The following is a 16867-nucleotide window of genomic DNA, read 5'->3' on the forward strand; positions in this document are numbered from 1 at the left end:
GAAGATTGGTAATAAAATCCATGGACAGATGGGTCCACGGTCTTTCGGGAACTTCCAAGGGCATCAGCTCCCCCGCCGGCCGGCTATGGGAGCTTTTAGAATGAGTGCAAACCCCACAACCAGAAATGAATTTCTTTATATCAGAACCAAGAGTAGGCCACCAGAAGATCCTAGCCACCGCCAGTCATGTGGCTGATATACCAGGGTGAGCACACAACTTGGATTCGTGGAACTCTTGCAAGAGTTTAAGGCGAAGTTGCTCTGGGACAAACAACTTGCCCCCTGGCTTGGCCGCAGAAGCCAGCGACTGGGCCCCCTCAATTTCCAGTTCCAATTCAGACAAGATCCCTGCTAACACCACCCCAGGGTGCAGGATGGAGGACGGTGGCTCAGGGGCAGACACGGGGTGAAAACTACGAGATAAGGCGTCAGCCTTAACATTCTTTGACCCTGGACGGAAAGTAATAGTAAACTGGAAACGAGAAAAAAAAAAGTGACCAACGGGCCTGTCTGGGCGTTAATCTTTTAGCAGACTCAATGTATGACAAATTTTTGTGATCAGTGATCACAGTAACCGGGTGACTGGCCCCCTCCAAAAAGTGCCTCCATTCCTCAAACGCCCACTTGACCGCAAGAAGCTCTCTATTGCCTACATCATAATTTCTTTCAGCAGCAGAGAACTTCCTGGAAAAGAAAGCACATGGCCTGAGGTTGGCAAGAGTGGCAGACCCTTGAGATAACACTGCCCCCACCCCCACCTCGGAGGCATCCACCTCCACCACAAATGGTTTGGAAGGATCTGGCTGTACCAAGACAGGAACAGACATAAAACATTTTTTCAGCGTTGCAAAGGCCTCTTTTGCGAGCGAGGACCAATTTCTCACATCTGCACCTTTGCATGTTAGATCCGTGAGAGGTTTGACCACTTGCGAAAACCCCCGGATAAATTTGTGGTAATAATTGGCGAACCCCAAGAAGCGCTGAAGACCCTTAAGATCTCGGAGTTGCACCCAAACCGCAATGGCTTGCACCTTCTTGGGGTCCATGCGAAAACCCTTACCGGATACAATTAATCCCAAAAATGACAATTCTTGCACACAGAATACACATTTCTCCAATTTGGCATACAGATGATTTTCTCTCAGTCTTTGGAGAACAGTTCGTACATGTTCCAAATGAGAATGCTTGTCGGAGGAGTATATCAAAATATCATCTAAGTAGATAACGACAAAACGACCAATGAGATTTGAGAATACCACGTTGATGAAATTCTGAAATATGGCGGGGGCGTTGGTAAGACCAAATGGCATGACTAAATTTTCAAACAGTCCCTCGGTCGTGAGGAACGCGGTTTTCCATTCATCCCCCTCTCGGACCCTTATCAAATTATATGCCCCCCGAAGATCCAGTTTAGAAAACCCCTTTGCCCCTGATAGTTGGTTACACAAATCGGGAATCAACGGAAGGGGGTACATATTCCGTACCATAATCTGATTAAGCTCCCGAAAATCGAGACAGGGACGTAACCCGCTATCTTTTATCTTTTTTCTTTACAAAAAAGAAACCTGCCGCCACAGGTGAGACTGAAGGACGTATGTGTCCTTTGCTCAGACTTTCAGCAATGTACTCCTTCATAGCCAAGCGATCAGGACCGGACAAGTTAAACAGACAGGCTTTAGGTAATTTAGCCCCCGGGAACAGCTCAATAGTGCAGTCAAAGGGTCTATGTGGCGGTAACGTCTCGGCCTCGCTTTCGGAGAATACATCTTCGAAGTCCTTCCGGCATTCCGGAATACCTTCCAGCTCGACAGATGATACAGACCCAGATTTAACAGGTTCAACCAGCAGTGCGGATTTATCACATAACTTAAAATCATTAAACCCCCATTGAACAATCTCCCCCCGTTTTCCAGTTAATAACTGGGTTATGACGTTGTAACCAGGGTATGCCCAGCACCAACCCTTCAGGTAGATTGTCCAGAACAAAACAACTTAGGTTTTCCACATGAGTAGTGCCCACTCTGAGTGAAAACAAGTCAGACATAAAGAGAATTCCCTCCTTAGTGAGGGGAGATCAGTCAATGGCCATCACCTTGATCGGAACCTTGAGCCTAACTGTCCCTATATTACAGTGTGTGACCAATTGGGAGTCAATGAGGTTAATCGATGATCTGCAGTCCACGAAGGCTGTAGAGGAAAAAGATCTACCGTCCACAAACAGTTCCACATGCAGTAAGACTTTAGAAAACGAGGAAAAGGGTACCTGAGGGTCTGAGTAGTCTCCCCGTTGACTACCCAGACCTAGTCGTTTCCCGCCGACTGGGTTGAAGATGGGCAATCAGGACACTCCCTTTTCCAATGTCCTGTTTTACCGCAGTAAAAGCATATCTGCTTGTCCTTCCGGCGTTTCCTCTCTGTATCCTTCAGGGAGAGGGCGCCCACATCCATGAGCTCAGGGGCAGTCTCTTTTCCACTGGGGAACAATGGAGTTTCCACCTGCATCACCCCTCTGTCTCGCAGCCTGCGGTCCATCCGGACGGCCTGGGTCATGGCGTCCTCGAGAGAGTTAGGTGGGGGATGTAACGCCAAGGCATCCTGCAGCCGCTCGGACAAGCCTCTGCGAAAGAGTCCTCGGAGTGCAGCATCGTTCCAAGAGATCTCTGCGGCCCAGCGGCGGAATTCAGTACAAAACCACTCAGCTGAGTGTTTCCCCTGACACACGCTCATCACCATGTCCTCTGCCAATCGCACTCGGTCAGGCTCATCATAAATGTGCCCGAGGGCCTCAAAGAATGCATTCACCGACACTTTCTCAGGGGCAGTGGGAGGAAGGGAGAAAGCCCAAGCTTGTGGGGACCCTCTTAACAGAGACATAATGACCCCAACCTTCTGACTTTCGTACCCAGAGGAACGTGGTCTCAAACTAAAAAAAAGTTTGCACCCCTCCATGAAGACCCTGAACTCTTTTTTGTTTCCAGAAAAAAAGTCAGGCAGTTTAACAGGTGGTTCTGGGGACACCAAAACAACATCACTCGCCCCAGCCCCCAGAGACCCAGCAGCTAAAGCCCCCCGCACTATCTCAGAAACCTGCTGCTGAGAACGAGCCAGAGCTTGAGCTTGCTGCTCCAGAGAAACCCTGAAACATCTGACTCAGACTTTTCATCCGGTCAGCCAGAGACTGTATGGGATCCATAACTCTCTGCACAAAAACCCCCCAAAAAAACTTAATGGTCAGTTATAATGTCAGGGTCCTGACAGCGCCGGCGTACAGCCTCCGCTAGGCAGGGACTCACCCGCACCATAGGGACTCCTGAGGACAAGAACAGCCAGAAAATAAAGATGCACGGGACCTGAATGTAGAAGTTTAGAAAGTAGGCACAGGACCTATGGTCATGTGAACGGTCATGTGACTACAAGGGGGCGGGGCTTAGCGTCCTGCTTTCAAAGAAGGTAGAAAACTCAAAGTCGGGCAAAGCGGGGGTCAAGCACAATACAGGCAAGCGAGGTACAGGAGGGATAAACAGACTGGAGGTCAGACAAAGCCAAAGGTCATACACAAGATCTCAGTAAAGTACCAGGGATGAGACAGAACGGATAGTCAGAGCCAAGCAGAGATCAAAACCAAACAGACGTAGAAGGTACCAGGCAGAATCCAAAGCAGAATCCAGAGAACAGACCGAGTCATACACAGAGAATCATGCAACCAGAACACAGCACAAGACACACTCAGGGGTCACCACACAATGCCAAGAGCGAAAGTATAACTGATGGGGGATGGGAGCTTCCTGAGGCTATAAGAAGCCTCCCCAGAACCAATGAGAGGCAACCATAATAGGTCCCAGGTGTGCAGGTGAGAGTCTGCACTGAGGTCAGAACATTAACCCCAGCAGTGCCGGTCACCCAGCACTGGTATCTTGGCACTCCCTGTGTGTCTCATATCAGATGTGTTGCTGCTGAGAAATCATCTTTTATCACTTTATATAAGTGACCTCTTCCAGGCTCCGGGGTGGAGGGTGCCTGGAGATAACTCTGCCCCCAGAGCTTATGTTACATGAAGGAGGCATTTCCAGTGTGAGACAAGAAACCAACACAGAACAGGATAAATTAAATTTGTCTTCTTACAAACACTTTTTTGCTTCTCTCTGAGCTCTGCTGAATTGCAACAATATTACACCCTGCCTGTCTGTGAGATAGGAGCTGAGAGGAATTTGCAGATGTGTCAGTGAGCAGGTGAGCAGAGAGCAACCAATACATATCACACTGGTAACCATGTCATATCACACTGGTAACCCCCCCCCTTATATTTAAAATAAGCTCCGGAGGCAGACTTATCTCCAGGCACCATCCACCCCGGAGCCTAGAAGAGGTTACTTATATAAAGTGATAAAAGATGATTTCTTAGCAACAACAACACAGCTGATATGAGATACACATAGGACTGTTCTCAGCAGTTTAAAACCTGTATGGCCATATTAATAGTTTAGATAGGCCAAATGTGGTGACAGATTCCCTTTAAAGGGAACCGGTCATCTGATTCATGCTGCCTGATCCAAGGCATAAATCGGACACTGCCTGAGTTACTCCAAACTCTGCAGCACTCTAGAGACAGCATACTTTGTAAGGGCAGTTTCACACGTCCAGATAATTCCGGTACCGGAAAAAACGGTACTGGAGCTATCCGTGTCCGTGTATCCGTGTGCATACGTATGCCATCCGTGTGCTGTCCGTGTGTCCGTGTCCGCTGCGGAATCCGCACAAAGAATTAACATGCTGTGGATTAGAAACCGCAGCAAATCCGAGCGGAAAAATCTGCAGCATGTGCACAGCGTTTTTGTTTTTCATAGATTTTAATAGTAGCAGAATCCGCAGCGTGTGCACATAGCCTTATGGCTGCTTCCACCATGAGTAGCAGATCACCTAAGCAGGCTTCACAAAGTCAAACCAACACTAAAAAAAGTCTGTTGTAATCTTTGGCTCCCGTTCACCATTGCCTTTACACTTGTTTTTTGCCTAGTTTTGTGCCTTGTTTTCTTTGCAGCCAATGCATTATTCTACTATTGAAGTCTATTGTATATATGCTCGCCTGTTTTTCTTTGTTTTCCACTTTGTGCGCAGAGTTTAGTGATTCCTGATGCTTTTGTCTGATCCCTCAATTGCAACTACTTAAAAAGTCAGAAGATTTGTCAAAACTCCACTCCAGTCCCGTCCCACCTCCCCTTCTTCCCCCAGAGGTGTAGTTTCATGGATGTTTTTACAGCGCTTTGAAAATGAGACTTTTGCTCAAAAATTTGAAAAATGGTTAAAGGGGTTTTCCCATGAACAAGAGACTTCATTTTATTCCCTAGATCTTGGAATGAAAATAACGTTCACAATATGAAGACATTAAAACAAATGTTCCTGTGCTGAGATAATCTTATAAATGTGCCCCTGCTGTGTATTGTGTAATGGCCGTGTCTGACCGTACAGGGACATGATCTGATCATACCACAGCTCCTGGGCAGGGGAGGAAGCAAAAGAGAGAATACAGACAGGACAGCACGGGATCACAGATGATTCTGTGAGGTAAAACATTTCACTGACTGTTTTAATCAATGCATTACCTCACAGAATCATCGGTGTTCCTGTGCTGTCCAATCTGTATACTCTTCTGTTTCCTCCCCTGCCCAGGAGCTGTGGTATGATCAGACCATGTTCCTGCTGAAACCACTGAGAAGAGATGGGTTGGTTGGGATTTCTTGATATATCAGGTGTATTCTAAACACAAAACAAGACCAGTCAGCAACAAAAAAAAATCTGTTACAAATATATCAAGTAACATTTTACCATCAAAGTTTTAGGCTATGTTCACATGTTGGTCTTTTGCTGCTTTTTTTTCTGCATCCAAAAACCTGATGTCTTGGCAGTAAAAAAAAATCTGTAGAGAAAAAGCAGGTTTTGGGTACGTGTACATGTTAAGTATTTGGTGCAGAAATTTGTGAATCTATTGGCATGAAAAACGCAGTGGCAAAAACACGTGTTTTTGCTGCATTTTTTTTACACTTTTTTTGGTGCAGATTTTTTTCCACTCATTAGGGTATGTTCACACTGGGCGTTTTTGCTGCGTTTTTTTTTTAATGCTAATTTTCAGCTGCTTTTTACAGTACCTGCAAAGCCTATAAGACTTCAGAAATCTCATGCACACACATTGGTTTTTTTGTGTCATCAGGATTTTGAGCTTGGCTGCTTTTTTTGGACATTGAGCATGTCACTTCTTTCAGCGTTTTTCACCTATTGGCTTGAATGGGTGTTGAAAAAACGCTGAAAAAATGCAGCAAAAACGCAGGTATCATTATTTGCAGCGTTTTTTTCTTCAGAAAAGTCATGGACATTAGCATAGACAAAGAGACACAAAATCCGCACCAAAAAACACACCTAAACCTGAGTTTTTGCCGCAACTCCTTTCCTGCCAAGAAATCAGGTTTTGCTGCAAAAAAAAAAAGCGGCAAAAAAAAAAAAGCAGCAAAAACACCCAGTGTGAACTTACCCTTAGTATGGGTGAAATCTGCAGCAAAAACGCTGAAAGAACTGACATACTCACAAATACACAACGTATGCATGAGACTTCAGGGATCTCATTCATTTTGCTGGCATCAGGAAACCCGTCAAGTTTTGTGAAAAATCCGCACTGAAAAAACCCAAAACGCATTGTGTGCACACAACCTTATTTTCAGCTCCGTTTTGCTTCTTTAGGTAAGCATGAGTCCAAACAATCAAATTGCAACCGTCAAGTGTACAAGAGGGACACTAGATTCCACCTTCCATGTGGTGTCAGCAATTAAGTGCACCGATAGATACACAACTATTAGGGTGTGTGCACACGCTGCGGATTCTGCTGCGAATTTGTCCCTTCGGATCCGCAGCAGATCCGCAAGTAATGTACAGTACCATGTTAGCTAATGGGATTTAAATCAATCAATCAGCATGTCAAATCTTTCTGCGGATTCCGCAGTGGTTTGACACCTGTTCCATTGTCCAGGTGTCAAACCGCAAAGGAAAACCGCTGGCAAATCCGCAGGAAAACCGCAGGTCACTTTACCTGCGGTTTTACCCGCAAATCCGCGTGGAAAATTCCGCAGGTGAATCCGCACTGTGTGCACTCACCCTTAGGAATCAATGCACTTGAGTACAAGTTCAGCCTTTTATCATCCTCGCACTGGTTTAGTTTTTCTTCCCCCAAAATGTGATAGCACTTGGAACGTGTTGATATGTTATAGACCAATAATGTGAAGTAACCCCCCAAAAAACAACGTGCACCAAAATATGATCACATACTGATCTCCACCTACGAAGTTGAGGACCTCAAAAACATGGCTTCTACCACCCAAAGGGGTTTGAAAGCCAAGCACGTAGATGTAGACAACACGGCTAATAATAGAAAGGCGTCTATATTAATGTTCATGATACAAGCCATCAGTCTAATGTCTCCAGAACTATTTTTGAAGAACACCAACCTACACCCGGTTCTGGGTGTTTTCTTCTGCCATAGAAGGAAGGAAGATCTACGATTTACGATAGCAGCTTAGTGTCCTTGTAAAGACCTCTGAGCAACCCTTACCCACAGACATAGCCAACATAATGAATTAACTGCTTGGGTACGAAATATGGAAACCACATATCCTACCCAGAGATTGCCGAGAGTTTTTGGTGTGCCTGGAGAGCCATCTCACAGCCTTTGGTTCGAGTTTTCTGCATTTCAGCCCGTAGGGAGGGACAGTTTACTGACACGTCCCCAATGGATATGACTAATTCACGATACAAAGCCACCTGGGTGTTGAAATCCTGGACAAGCTAGGAAAAAAAAAAATACATGATCATCACCATTAGAAACATGATTGCCTCTATGACATCTGCTTCCAGTTTCTGATCACATCCATCCTTTATATAGGCTTTTATTTCACGGGAATATTAAAGCACAATATGAATATATTTAATCAAAATGATCTTTATCCCTTTATAGGTGAGTATGCATTAAAAGGATTATTACATGGATTTGCCTGGCTCTCATTAAGCGCAGTGATTATTACCAGTGTATGATATGACGCCTGTGCTAGGTGCATATGAGGACAGCAACCCTCTCCCCACCTAATGGGAAGACTAGACGAAGAGGTGAACACAGCCAGGTGTCTTCTGCACAGATCAGGACACCGCTTCATATACCTAATAGTTAACTAGTCTCATAGAAAGAAAAAGGGGAAAAAAAAACTTTGCATCCAAACAAATCGCTACGTGTTTCCTTTAATTCTTCATTTCTGGGCTCTTCGTATGCCACCCACAAACCGCTAGAACTGGGTCTGAATCCCAACCTAAATTCTAAACACTAAAACACTGGGAATATTTGTAAACAAAAAAGGTCCTAATGTTGATAGAAAGATATAAATGTATCTAAATACTACCCAGAGAGGAAACGAACTACTGCAGCCAATCATTACCAATGAAAAGGTTAATTTTTTTTTTCCAGTGCCATGTATGCAGCACCAGAGGCCACTAACGTGACATCCAGATGTAAGTGCTGTAATATGTGCTGCAGACTGGGGAATGTCTGGTGTGATGATTGGGTTCAGACACCTGTACATTCCCCAGGACTAGGTCTAGTGACAGCAAGTGGCCATAGCTGGAGAAAGAGGAGAGAGCAGAGGAGCTGATGATGTGTGATGGTGGAGTTACACTGCAGCCTGTTACCAGCAGAGGAGCAGACACCCAGAGACAGTGGCTGAGACACAGAGCCGGGTGCAATGCTCTGCTGCATGCATTCCGATCATGAGACATGAATGAGACTGGACACAGCTTAGTGCAATGCTCTGCTTCTATGTTCTGTGCACTGGACTATGCACTGGAGCTTAGTGCAATAGTTTGCAGAAAAAAAAAATATATATATGTATGGGAATTGAATGCAATCCTCCTATTTACCTAGGATATGGCTTGTTGCAATGATCTGCAGAGCACTACATATCCCAATGTCATTCACAGAGCCATAGTGGCCAGGGTATGGTGAACATGTGATGTGCTGTATGTAGTGCAATACTGCACTAAGCTGCATGGAGGTTGGGGTTACTGGGGTCCCACATCTCATAACTAGGGATAGAGGAGACATATAGCCCAGGGCAATGTATGGATTCCAATCATGCACGACACTATAGGCAGTGAGATAGTGAAGGCATCAGGGCAATGCTCTGCTTCTATGTTCTGGCCACTGGACTATACATAGTAACTTAGTGCAATACTCTGCAGAATAATTTTATATATATATAATTTAGGCAAATCATTTACTGAACTGAGCAGAAATTCAGGGCAATGCTCTCTGCATCCTATGAACCTAGGATACAGCTTGTTGCAATGATCTGCAGGATACTATATATCCCAACCATGCACTGAGCTATGGTGAACATCTGCATGTCTTGCACTATAAGCTGCACGCAGATTGGGGTTAGTGGAGTCCAATAGATCAGGAATAGGGGAGACATATAGCCCAGGGCAATGTATAGATCCCAATCATGCACTTTAGGCACCGGGATGGTGAAGGCACAGAGCTCTGCTGCGCTCACTGAGCTGGGGTGCGATGCTCTGCCGCAGCCATGCACTGGGCTATATGTGGCACAGGGTGTCATCTCCAATAGGTGCTGCAGTTTTAAAAATAGTGCATGTGCACGTGATGGGAATAGGCAAGATGGGGGAGGGTGGGAGTGGCACTAAAGCAAAACCATGACAAATATTAGCATTATTTGGTCTTCTGTACCCACCATCTTGCAGTGGTCCAGGGTTCTCTGGGACTTGAGGGCGCTCTCCGAGCTCCCCCTGCGATCAAGATCTCTGGGGAGAGATTTGCTGCCGATTTGGAAGATGGATCCCTGTGACCTGGGGCGATTTTTGCGCCCATTCGGTGCAGAAGTCATGCATACACATCCACCAAGCGATGCCAAGGCGAGATGGGGGGAGGGTGTAGGGTGCCAGCCTCTGCACACAGCTCAAAGTGACACTGGAACTCCTGGTCAACTAGCTGTTCTGCTTATAGGAGGAGCAGGTAACCTTCAGCAGCAGCCAGAAGGAGAGATGCCGAGTGTTGCTGCATAGCTGGGAATCAGGGGATGGCAGCCCTGCACAGCATGGTGGTGATCCCTGGCTAGCCCAATGTGAATGCACACAGGCTTCCTCCTGAGATCGATCACAAGGCAGGGCAAGCAGCCGAGAGTTGCCATTCAGAAGGGGGTTGAGCTCCTGTGTCTTCTAGATTAGCTGGAGCATCCTCACAGTGCCAGGATCCCAGCTCCCTGGAGGATTAAGAAGATCAAGCCAAGGATCAGGCTCACTGCTCTCTTCCTCAAGATCCTCTGAGATGCTTGGTGGGACTGGAAGAGGTTGGGAATCTGGCAGACTGACGTGGTTAGCATCATAGCACATTGATAGGACAGGAATACAAATGTGATCTATCAATCCACCCCCTGCTGTGTTCATATACTTATCCAATCCAAGCCCCAGGAATATCAATGGCAATATCACTTCATACTGTTCTATTATTAGGCAGACTGGAGGATAAAACACATGGGGAGAGAGGCATTGTGCATGCAGACTGCTGGAGACAGTCACATTGTGCTTCCCTCAGGGTGGGAACTAAGGGTAACCTGCACAATATGGAACAGGAAATGCAAAGTGTTAAAAGTGTGGTCCTGACCTGGGGTAGAATGCCATGGGGTTCACCATCGCCTTTACAGAGGGTCACACCAACGTATTTACTCTCTTCCGAGAGACCCGGGCTGATGATGCTAATCACGCACTGATCTGGTCAGTTTGATCCGATTTTCTCAGATGTTTAGAGAACGGAAAAAAAATCTGTCTTCTCCATTCTTTCAGTCTGTGAATGACATCTGAGTGTGGTCAGATTTTATTAACAGACCCATTGACTTACATTCTGGGTGCAATCCGAATATCGGATGCACATCGAGCATGTGGCGACTTTTTCCTCGGTCTGTGGAAAAAAATTGGACATGTGCATGGCCCCATGGAATAACATTGGTCCAAGTGCGATCTGAGGTTTCGTCGGATCACACATGGACCGAAAATACGGCCTTCTCCACCTGCCCTTTGGGAAAGGTCACACAACCATTTTCTCCAAATCCGAGAGAAACTTTCCAATTATTCTGATCAGAATTTGATCAGATTGGTATCCGTTTTCTCTGATGTGGAGCGAAGAAAAAGAAAAAGTTTCTCCACTTTCTCCATTCTGTCAGTCCAGGTCATCCAAGTGCGATCCAATGTTTATCACAGACCCATAAGACTTGCATTGCCGATTTTGATCCGGGTCAAAATCAAATATGCCTCCGATTTTATCCATGGACCACTCAGTCCGAGGAAAAAAAATCAGACATGTGCACAACCCCATAGAATACCATGGGTACGAGTGCTATCCAGGAAAACCACCGGTGCCACTTGGAGGAGAAAATAGGTCACATGCACGAGCACTTAGTAGGGAGAAGATAATGAAATCATACAACTGCCGCTCTCACCGGTGGTGGTGCAGTGGTTACTAGTCATGGTATTGTAGGGTCCTAGCAGGTTCGCAGGATGCAGTGATGAGACACGAGACTGAGTGTGGTTTGTGGAATAAACTTTAATAAAACTGTAGCCGCGGGGCTATATTGAGCTAACAACAAATGTAAACAACAATCAGTCCACGCAGGGACTCAACAACCATAAAGCTACGTGCACACGCTGCGGATTCCGCTGCGTTTCCGCAGCGGTTTTGGCCGCTGCGGACCCGCAGCAGTTTTAGCTGCGGTGTACAGTACCATTCAAATGAATGGTAAAAAAAAAACGCTGTGCTGACGTTGTGGAAAAATTCGCGCGGATTTGCTGCGGTTTTGAAACCGCAGAAAGAATTGACATGTCAATTCTTTCTGCGGAATCCGCAGCGGGTTCCTATCTCCACCATTGTGGAGATGGTGAATCCGCAGGACCAAACCGCAGGCAAAACCGCAGATAATCCGCAGGTCTTTTGACCTGCGGTTTATCTGCGGTTTTTGCAAAATCCGTGCAGATTAATCCGCAGCAGATTCCGCAGCGTCTGCACACACCCTAACAACACTTTTCTTATGGTGCATGCGACTAACCCGGTTGCTATAGGTCACGTATGACCAAGCTGGGGGGGTCCTTATCTCATATAGTACACTTACAGTGGGGCAAAAAAGTATTTAGTCAGTCAGCAATAGTGCAAGTTCCACCACTTAAAAAGATGAGAGGCGTCTGTAATTTACATCATAGGTAGACCTCAACTATGGGAGACAAACTGAGAATAAAAAATCCAGAAAATCACATTGTCTGTTTTTTTTTCATTTTATTTGCATATTATGGTGGAAAATAAGTATTTGGTCAGAAACAAGCAATCAAGATTTCTGGCTCTCACAGACCTGTAACTTCTTCTTTAAGAGTCTCCTCTTTCCTCCACTCATTACGTGTAGTAATGGCACCTGTTTAAACTTGTTATCAGTATAAAAAGACACCTGTGCACACCCTCAAACAGTCTGACTCCAAACTCCACTATGGTGAAGACCAAAGAGCTGTCAAAGGACACCAGAAACAAAATTGTAGCCCTGCACCAGGCTGGGAAGACTGAATCTGCAATAGCCAACCAGCTTGGAGTGAAGAAATCAACTGTGGGAGCAATAATTAGAAAATGGAAGACATACAAGACCACTGATAATCTCCCTCGATCTGGTGCTCCACGCAAAATCCCACCCCTTGGGGTCAGAATGATCACAAGAACGGTGAGCAAAAATCCCAGAACCACGCGGGGGGACCTAGTGAATGAACTGCAGAGAGCTGGGACCAATGTAACAAGGCCTACCATAAGTAACACACTACGCCACCATGGACTCAGATCCTGCAGTGCCAGACGTGTCCCACTGCTTAAGCCTGTACATGTCCAGGCCCGTCTGAAGTTCGCTAGAGAGCATTTGGATGATCCAGAGGAGTTTTGGGAGAATGTCCTATGGTCTGATGAAACCAAACTGGAACTGTTTGGTAGAAACACAACTTGTCGTGTTTGGAGGAAAAAGAATACTGAGTTGCATCCATCAAACACCATACCTACTGTAAAGCATGGTGGTGGAAACATCATGCTTTGGGGCTGTTTCTCTGCAAAGGGGCCAGGACGACTGATCCGGGTACATGAAAGAATGAATGGGGCCATGTATCGTGAGATTTTGAGTGCAAACCTCCTTCCATCAGCAAGGGCATTGATGATGAAACGTGGCTGGGTCTTTCAACATGACAATGATCCAAAGCACACCGCCAGGGCAACGAAGGAGTGGCTTCGTAAGAAGCATTTCAAGGTCCTGGAGTGGCCTAGCCAGTCTCCAGATCTCAACCCTATAGAAAACCTTTGGAGGGAGTTGAAAGTCCGTGTTGCCAAGCGAAAAGCCAAAAACATCACTGCTCTAGAGGAGATCTGCATGGAGGAATGGGCCAACATACCAACAACAGTGTGTGGCAACCTTGTGAAGACTTACAGAAAACGTTTGACCTCTGTCATTGCCAACAAAGGATATATCACAAAGTTTTGAGATGAAATTTTGTTTCTGACCAAATACTTATTTTCCACCATAATATGCAAATAAAATGAAAAAAAAACAGACAATGTGATTTTCTGGCTTTTTTTTTCTCAGTTTGTCTCCCATAGTTGAGGTCTACCTATGATGTAAATTACAGATGCCTCTCATCTTTTTAAGTGGTGGAACTTGCACTATTGCTGACTGACTAAATACTTTTTTGCCCCACTGTATCTTTCCAGGGGTCTGTCCGGATCACAGGCGTGGCGGCGTAGAGATCGCTGATTCGGCTGCCTTGACGCCTCTATATTCCGGGGTGAAACTGGGCTCGACAGACCCTTGAAAAAGTGATGCCGGTGGGGCGCAACAGGCCCTGATGAAACTGTGCCGATGGGCGCAACAGGCATCCCCTTGCGACTCTCGTCTCAGTCATGACGCAGTTTCTAAATATAACCATTCACCAACCTCTGCTCAGGTTCCCTTAGCAAACCGGACGGGGGCCCCTACTGTCGCCTGTAGTGAGGTGGCGCCCCCTAGGCCTGTGATCACAGGGCCGCAGCTGTGGGAGAAGGCAGGGGGGCAGTGTCCTGACTGCTGTAAAGGAATGGTCTCTAGTCGCAGCGGTCAGTGGAGGTCGTGGACTTGTCACAGCAGGGAGGGAAACAGTGGGGGCAGCTGTATGCGTCCGTATGAGGGGAGTGGCCGCTGGTGCAAGGCTCTCTTGTGTCACTAGTCGGTAAGTCCGCAGCTTTCCTTTCACAGGGCCCTGTCGGTCTCTCCACAACACACTGTTCGCTCCCTCGGTCCTCTCTGTCTCACCCGACTTCTTGTCTGCTGTCTGGCTCTCTCTCAACTGCCACTTCAGCGCGCCCCCTGCTCCTGTTAAGCTTGCCCCGCCCCCTGTTTCCCTGACAACTTCAGTCAAGTCTTTTCTTTTACTGTCCTCCCAGCATCGTTCCCTCAGGAACCCTGATGGCGGTCCCCTGGGCACCTGCCCCTTCACTGTCTGGGAGTCCTCCTCTCCACACTCCTCCACCCTGTAAGCTTGCCAGTCCTCGGGTGAGGGCTTTAGTCTATTGAGTTCGGTCTGTAGGGGTTTCAATGTTCGTTGCCATATGAATTGATCTTGCGCATATCGTTCAGGGGGTTTGCCGGCTGTTGACCGCTCGGAGCATCTAAATTCAACTTGGGTAGAGTCGTCTGGGGTGGTGGACATCAGTGGGCTGGTTTGTGCAGGTGGGCTAATTGTGTCAGATGATTCATTACTGAGTGGAGGGCCTCCGGGTCCTGGGAGACAATCTTCGTCGTCGTCCGGGTCCCAACATACGGAAGACGGTTCAGATGTCGACGGGATAGGCTCCGGTTGCTTCGGGTCGGAGGAAGTACATGGGCGTAACATATTACGATGCACAACACGAGTGGGCAGTGTTTCATCCTCTTCAGGTTGTATTTCGTGCACCGGTCCGTCAGGATGGATACGGCGTAAGACCCGATAAGGACTTTCTTCCCAACGCGGCTCCAGTTTGTTCTGGGGGCGTAGATCTAGTACAAGCACCCGGTCCCCGCTTTGCAGGTGAGGAGGCGGGGTTGCATTCTTCCCTGGGTGCTCCCAGTCTCGGAGCTTGGTGTGTACAATCCGGTGAAGAGTTTGCAGCCGATGGTGATGATTTCGGACCCAAGACGACACTACAGTCCAGGGCTGAGGCTCTTCGGGGTCTAACTTCACCTCCGTGATCCCTTTACCTTCTCGCCCAAACAACAGGGAATAAGGGGTATAGCCAGTCACTCGATGTTCCCTATTGTTATAGACCCAAACTAATTCGGAAACATATTCGTGCCAATGGGCCTTCTTGTCACTCTCCAGAGTGTGCAACATCTGAATCAATGTCCGATTAAATCGTTCACAAGCCCCATTCCCTTGCGGGTGATATGGTGTGGTCCGGGACTTGTCAATTCCATAGAGGTGATGTAATTCTTCCATGACTTTTCCCAAAAAACATGCTCCCTGATCAGAATTTATTCGTTGAGGACAGCCGTATACTTGTATAAAGTTTCTACAAATTGCGGAGGCAGCTGACTCTGCAGTCTGATCCCGAGTGGGGGTGACCACATCGAACTTGGTGAAATGATCTACCATAACGAGACAGTGTTTGTATCCCTGAAATGCGGGTCCAAAGGTCAGATAATCCACCGTCAGGAGCTCAAGGGGTGTTGAGGTCACAATAGTCTGTGTTGCGGCTCGCTGAGCGGGTGGTTTGGCTAGTTCACACAAGCAGCAGGTCCGGCAAATTTCATCCACAACAGCCGGCAAACGCGGATGGTAAGCTTTCTGTTGCAGCCATTGCAAAGTTTTTTTGTTCCGAAATGGGCCCCTTTTTCGTGAGCCTCCCGAGCCAGTACGTGAAGTTGGGCTCCTGGCGTAACCACCTGCTAAACCGTCATTGAGGTTGTTTGTGATGTTATTTTACGATACAATAATCCCTTTCGGATAACCAACCTCTCCCATTGTCGCAGCATAAGCAACAGGTCTTGGGTCAAATTTTCCGTTGAGAGTCAGTGGGTAATTGCCCAGTGGCAACCCATGTCCTGAGAAGGCCAACCTCTTCGTCTTCTTGTTGCTGTTGTATCCACTTATCCCGCGATTGTTCCAGTATACCCCTTGGGGTCTCAGAGGAAGATATCTTTTTATTGTCGGTTGTGAGCACGGTATCAGTGAGAGCGAACGGTATTTCCTCTCCTTCCAATTCTTTGTCTCGATTCTGCCCTGGAGTTGTATGTCGAATCCTGGAGAGGGTGTCTGCATGGATATTCTCGGCCCCTCTTTTGTAGACAATCTTATAATTGTCCTTCGCCATCCGGGCCACCCATCGTTGTTCCAGAGCCCCCAATTTGGCATTTTCCAAATGAGCCAGCGGGTTGTTGTCAGTTCGCACTACCACCTCGGAGCCCGCTAGGTACTCTGCGAATCTCTCCATCATAGCCCACACCACTGCGAGGAGCTTGAGCTTAATAGAGCTGTAATTGTCAGGGTTACGCTCGGAGTCATGGAGTGAGCGACTTCCATATGCGATCACTCTCTCCCGGCCATCCTGAACCTGTGACAACACAGCCTCCAACCCGTGAAGACTCCCGTCAGTGTGCAAGATGAACGGTTGAGAGAAATCCGCATAAGCCAACACTGGGGCATCCGAGAGCGCAGCCTTGAGGTCTCGGAAGGCCTCTTCCTGAGGGTGTTACCACTGGATTTTTCGCCCATTGGCCCCAGCGGGAGCCCCCTTCAGCAGGTCGTG

General features: G+C 47.1%; 1 protein-coding gene across 3 annotated transcripts in view; it reads right to left on the minus strand.

Moving 5' to 3' along the window:
* RGS7BP (regulator of G protein signaling 7 binding protein) overlaps positions 1-10419 on the minus strand; it is a 195654-nt gene extending 185235 nt beyond the window's left edge. Inside the window, exons 1-2 of one of the 3 annotated variants that reach the window (XM_073584254.1) lie at positions 9777-10419; positions 7661-7827 (exon numbers count right to left, since the gene is read on the minus strand). In XM_073584254.1, the coding sequence (XP_073440355.1) occupies positions 7661-7827; positions 9777-9929 (320 nt within the window). In that variant the 5' untranslated portion in view covers positions 9930-10419. The remainder of the gene's footprint in view (positions 1-7660; positions 7828-9776) is intronic. The other 2 variants (XM_073584252.1, XM_073584253.1) reach the window with 2 other exon arrangements.
* Between the last annotated feature and the right edge of the window lie 6448 nt (positions 10420-16867).

The sequence above is a fragment of the Dendrobates tinctorius genome, unplaced genomic scaffold (genome assembly GCF_039654945.1).
Source record: "Dendrobates tinctorius isolate UK_male_01 unplaced genomic scaffold, ASM3965494v1 ptg000083l, whole genome shotgun sequence".
Taxonomy (NCBI): Eukaryota; Metazoa; Chordata; class Amphibia; order Anura; family Dendrobatidae; genus Dendrobates; species Dendrobates tinctorius.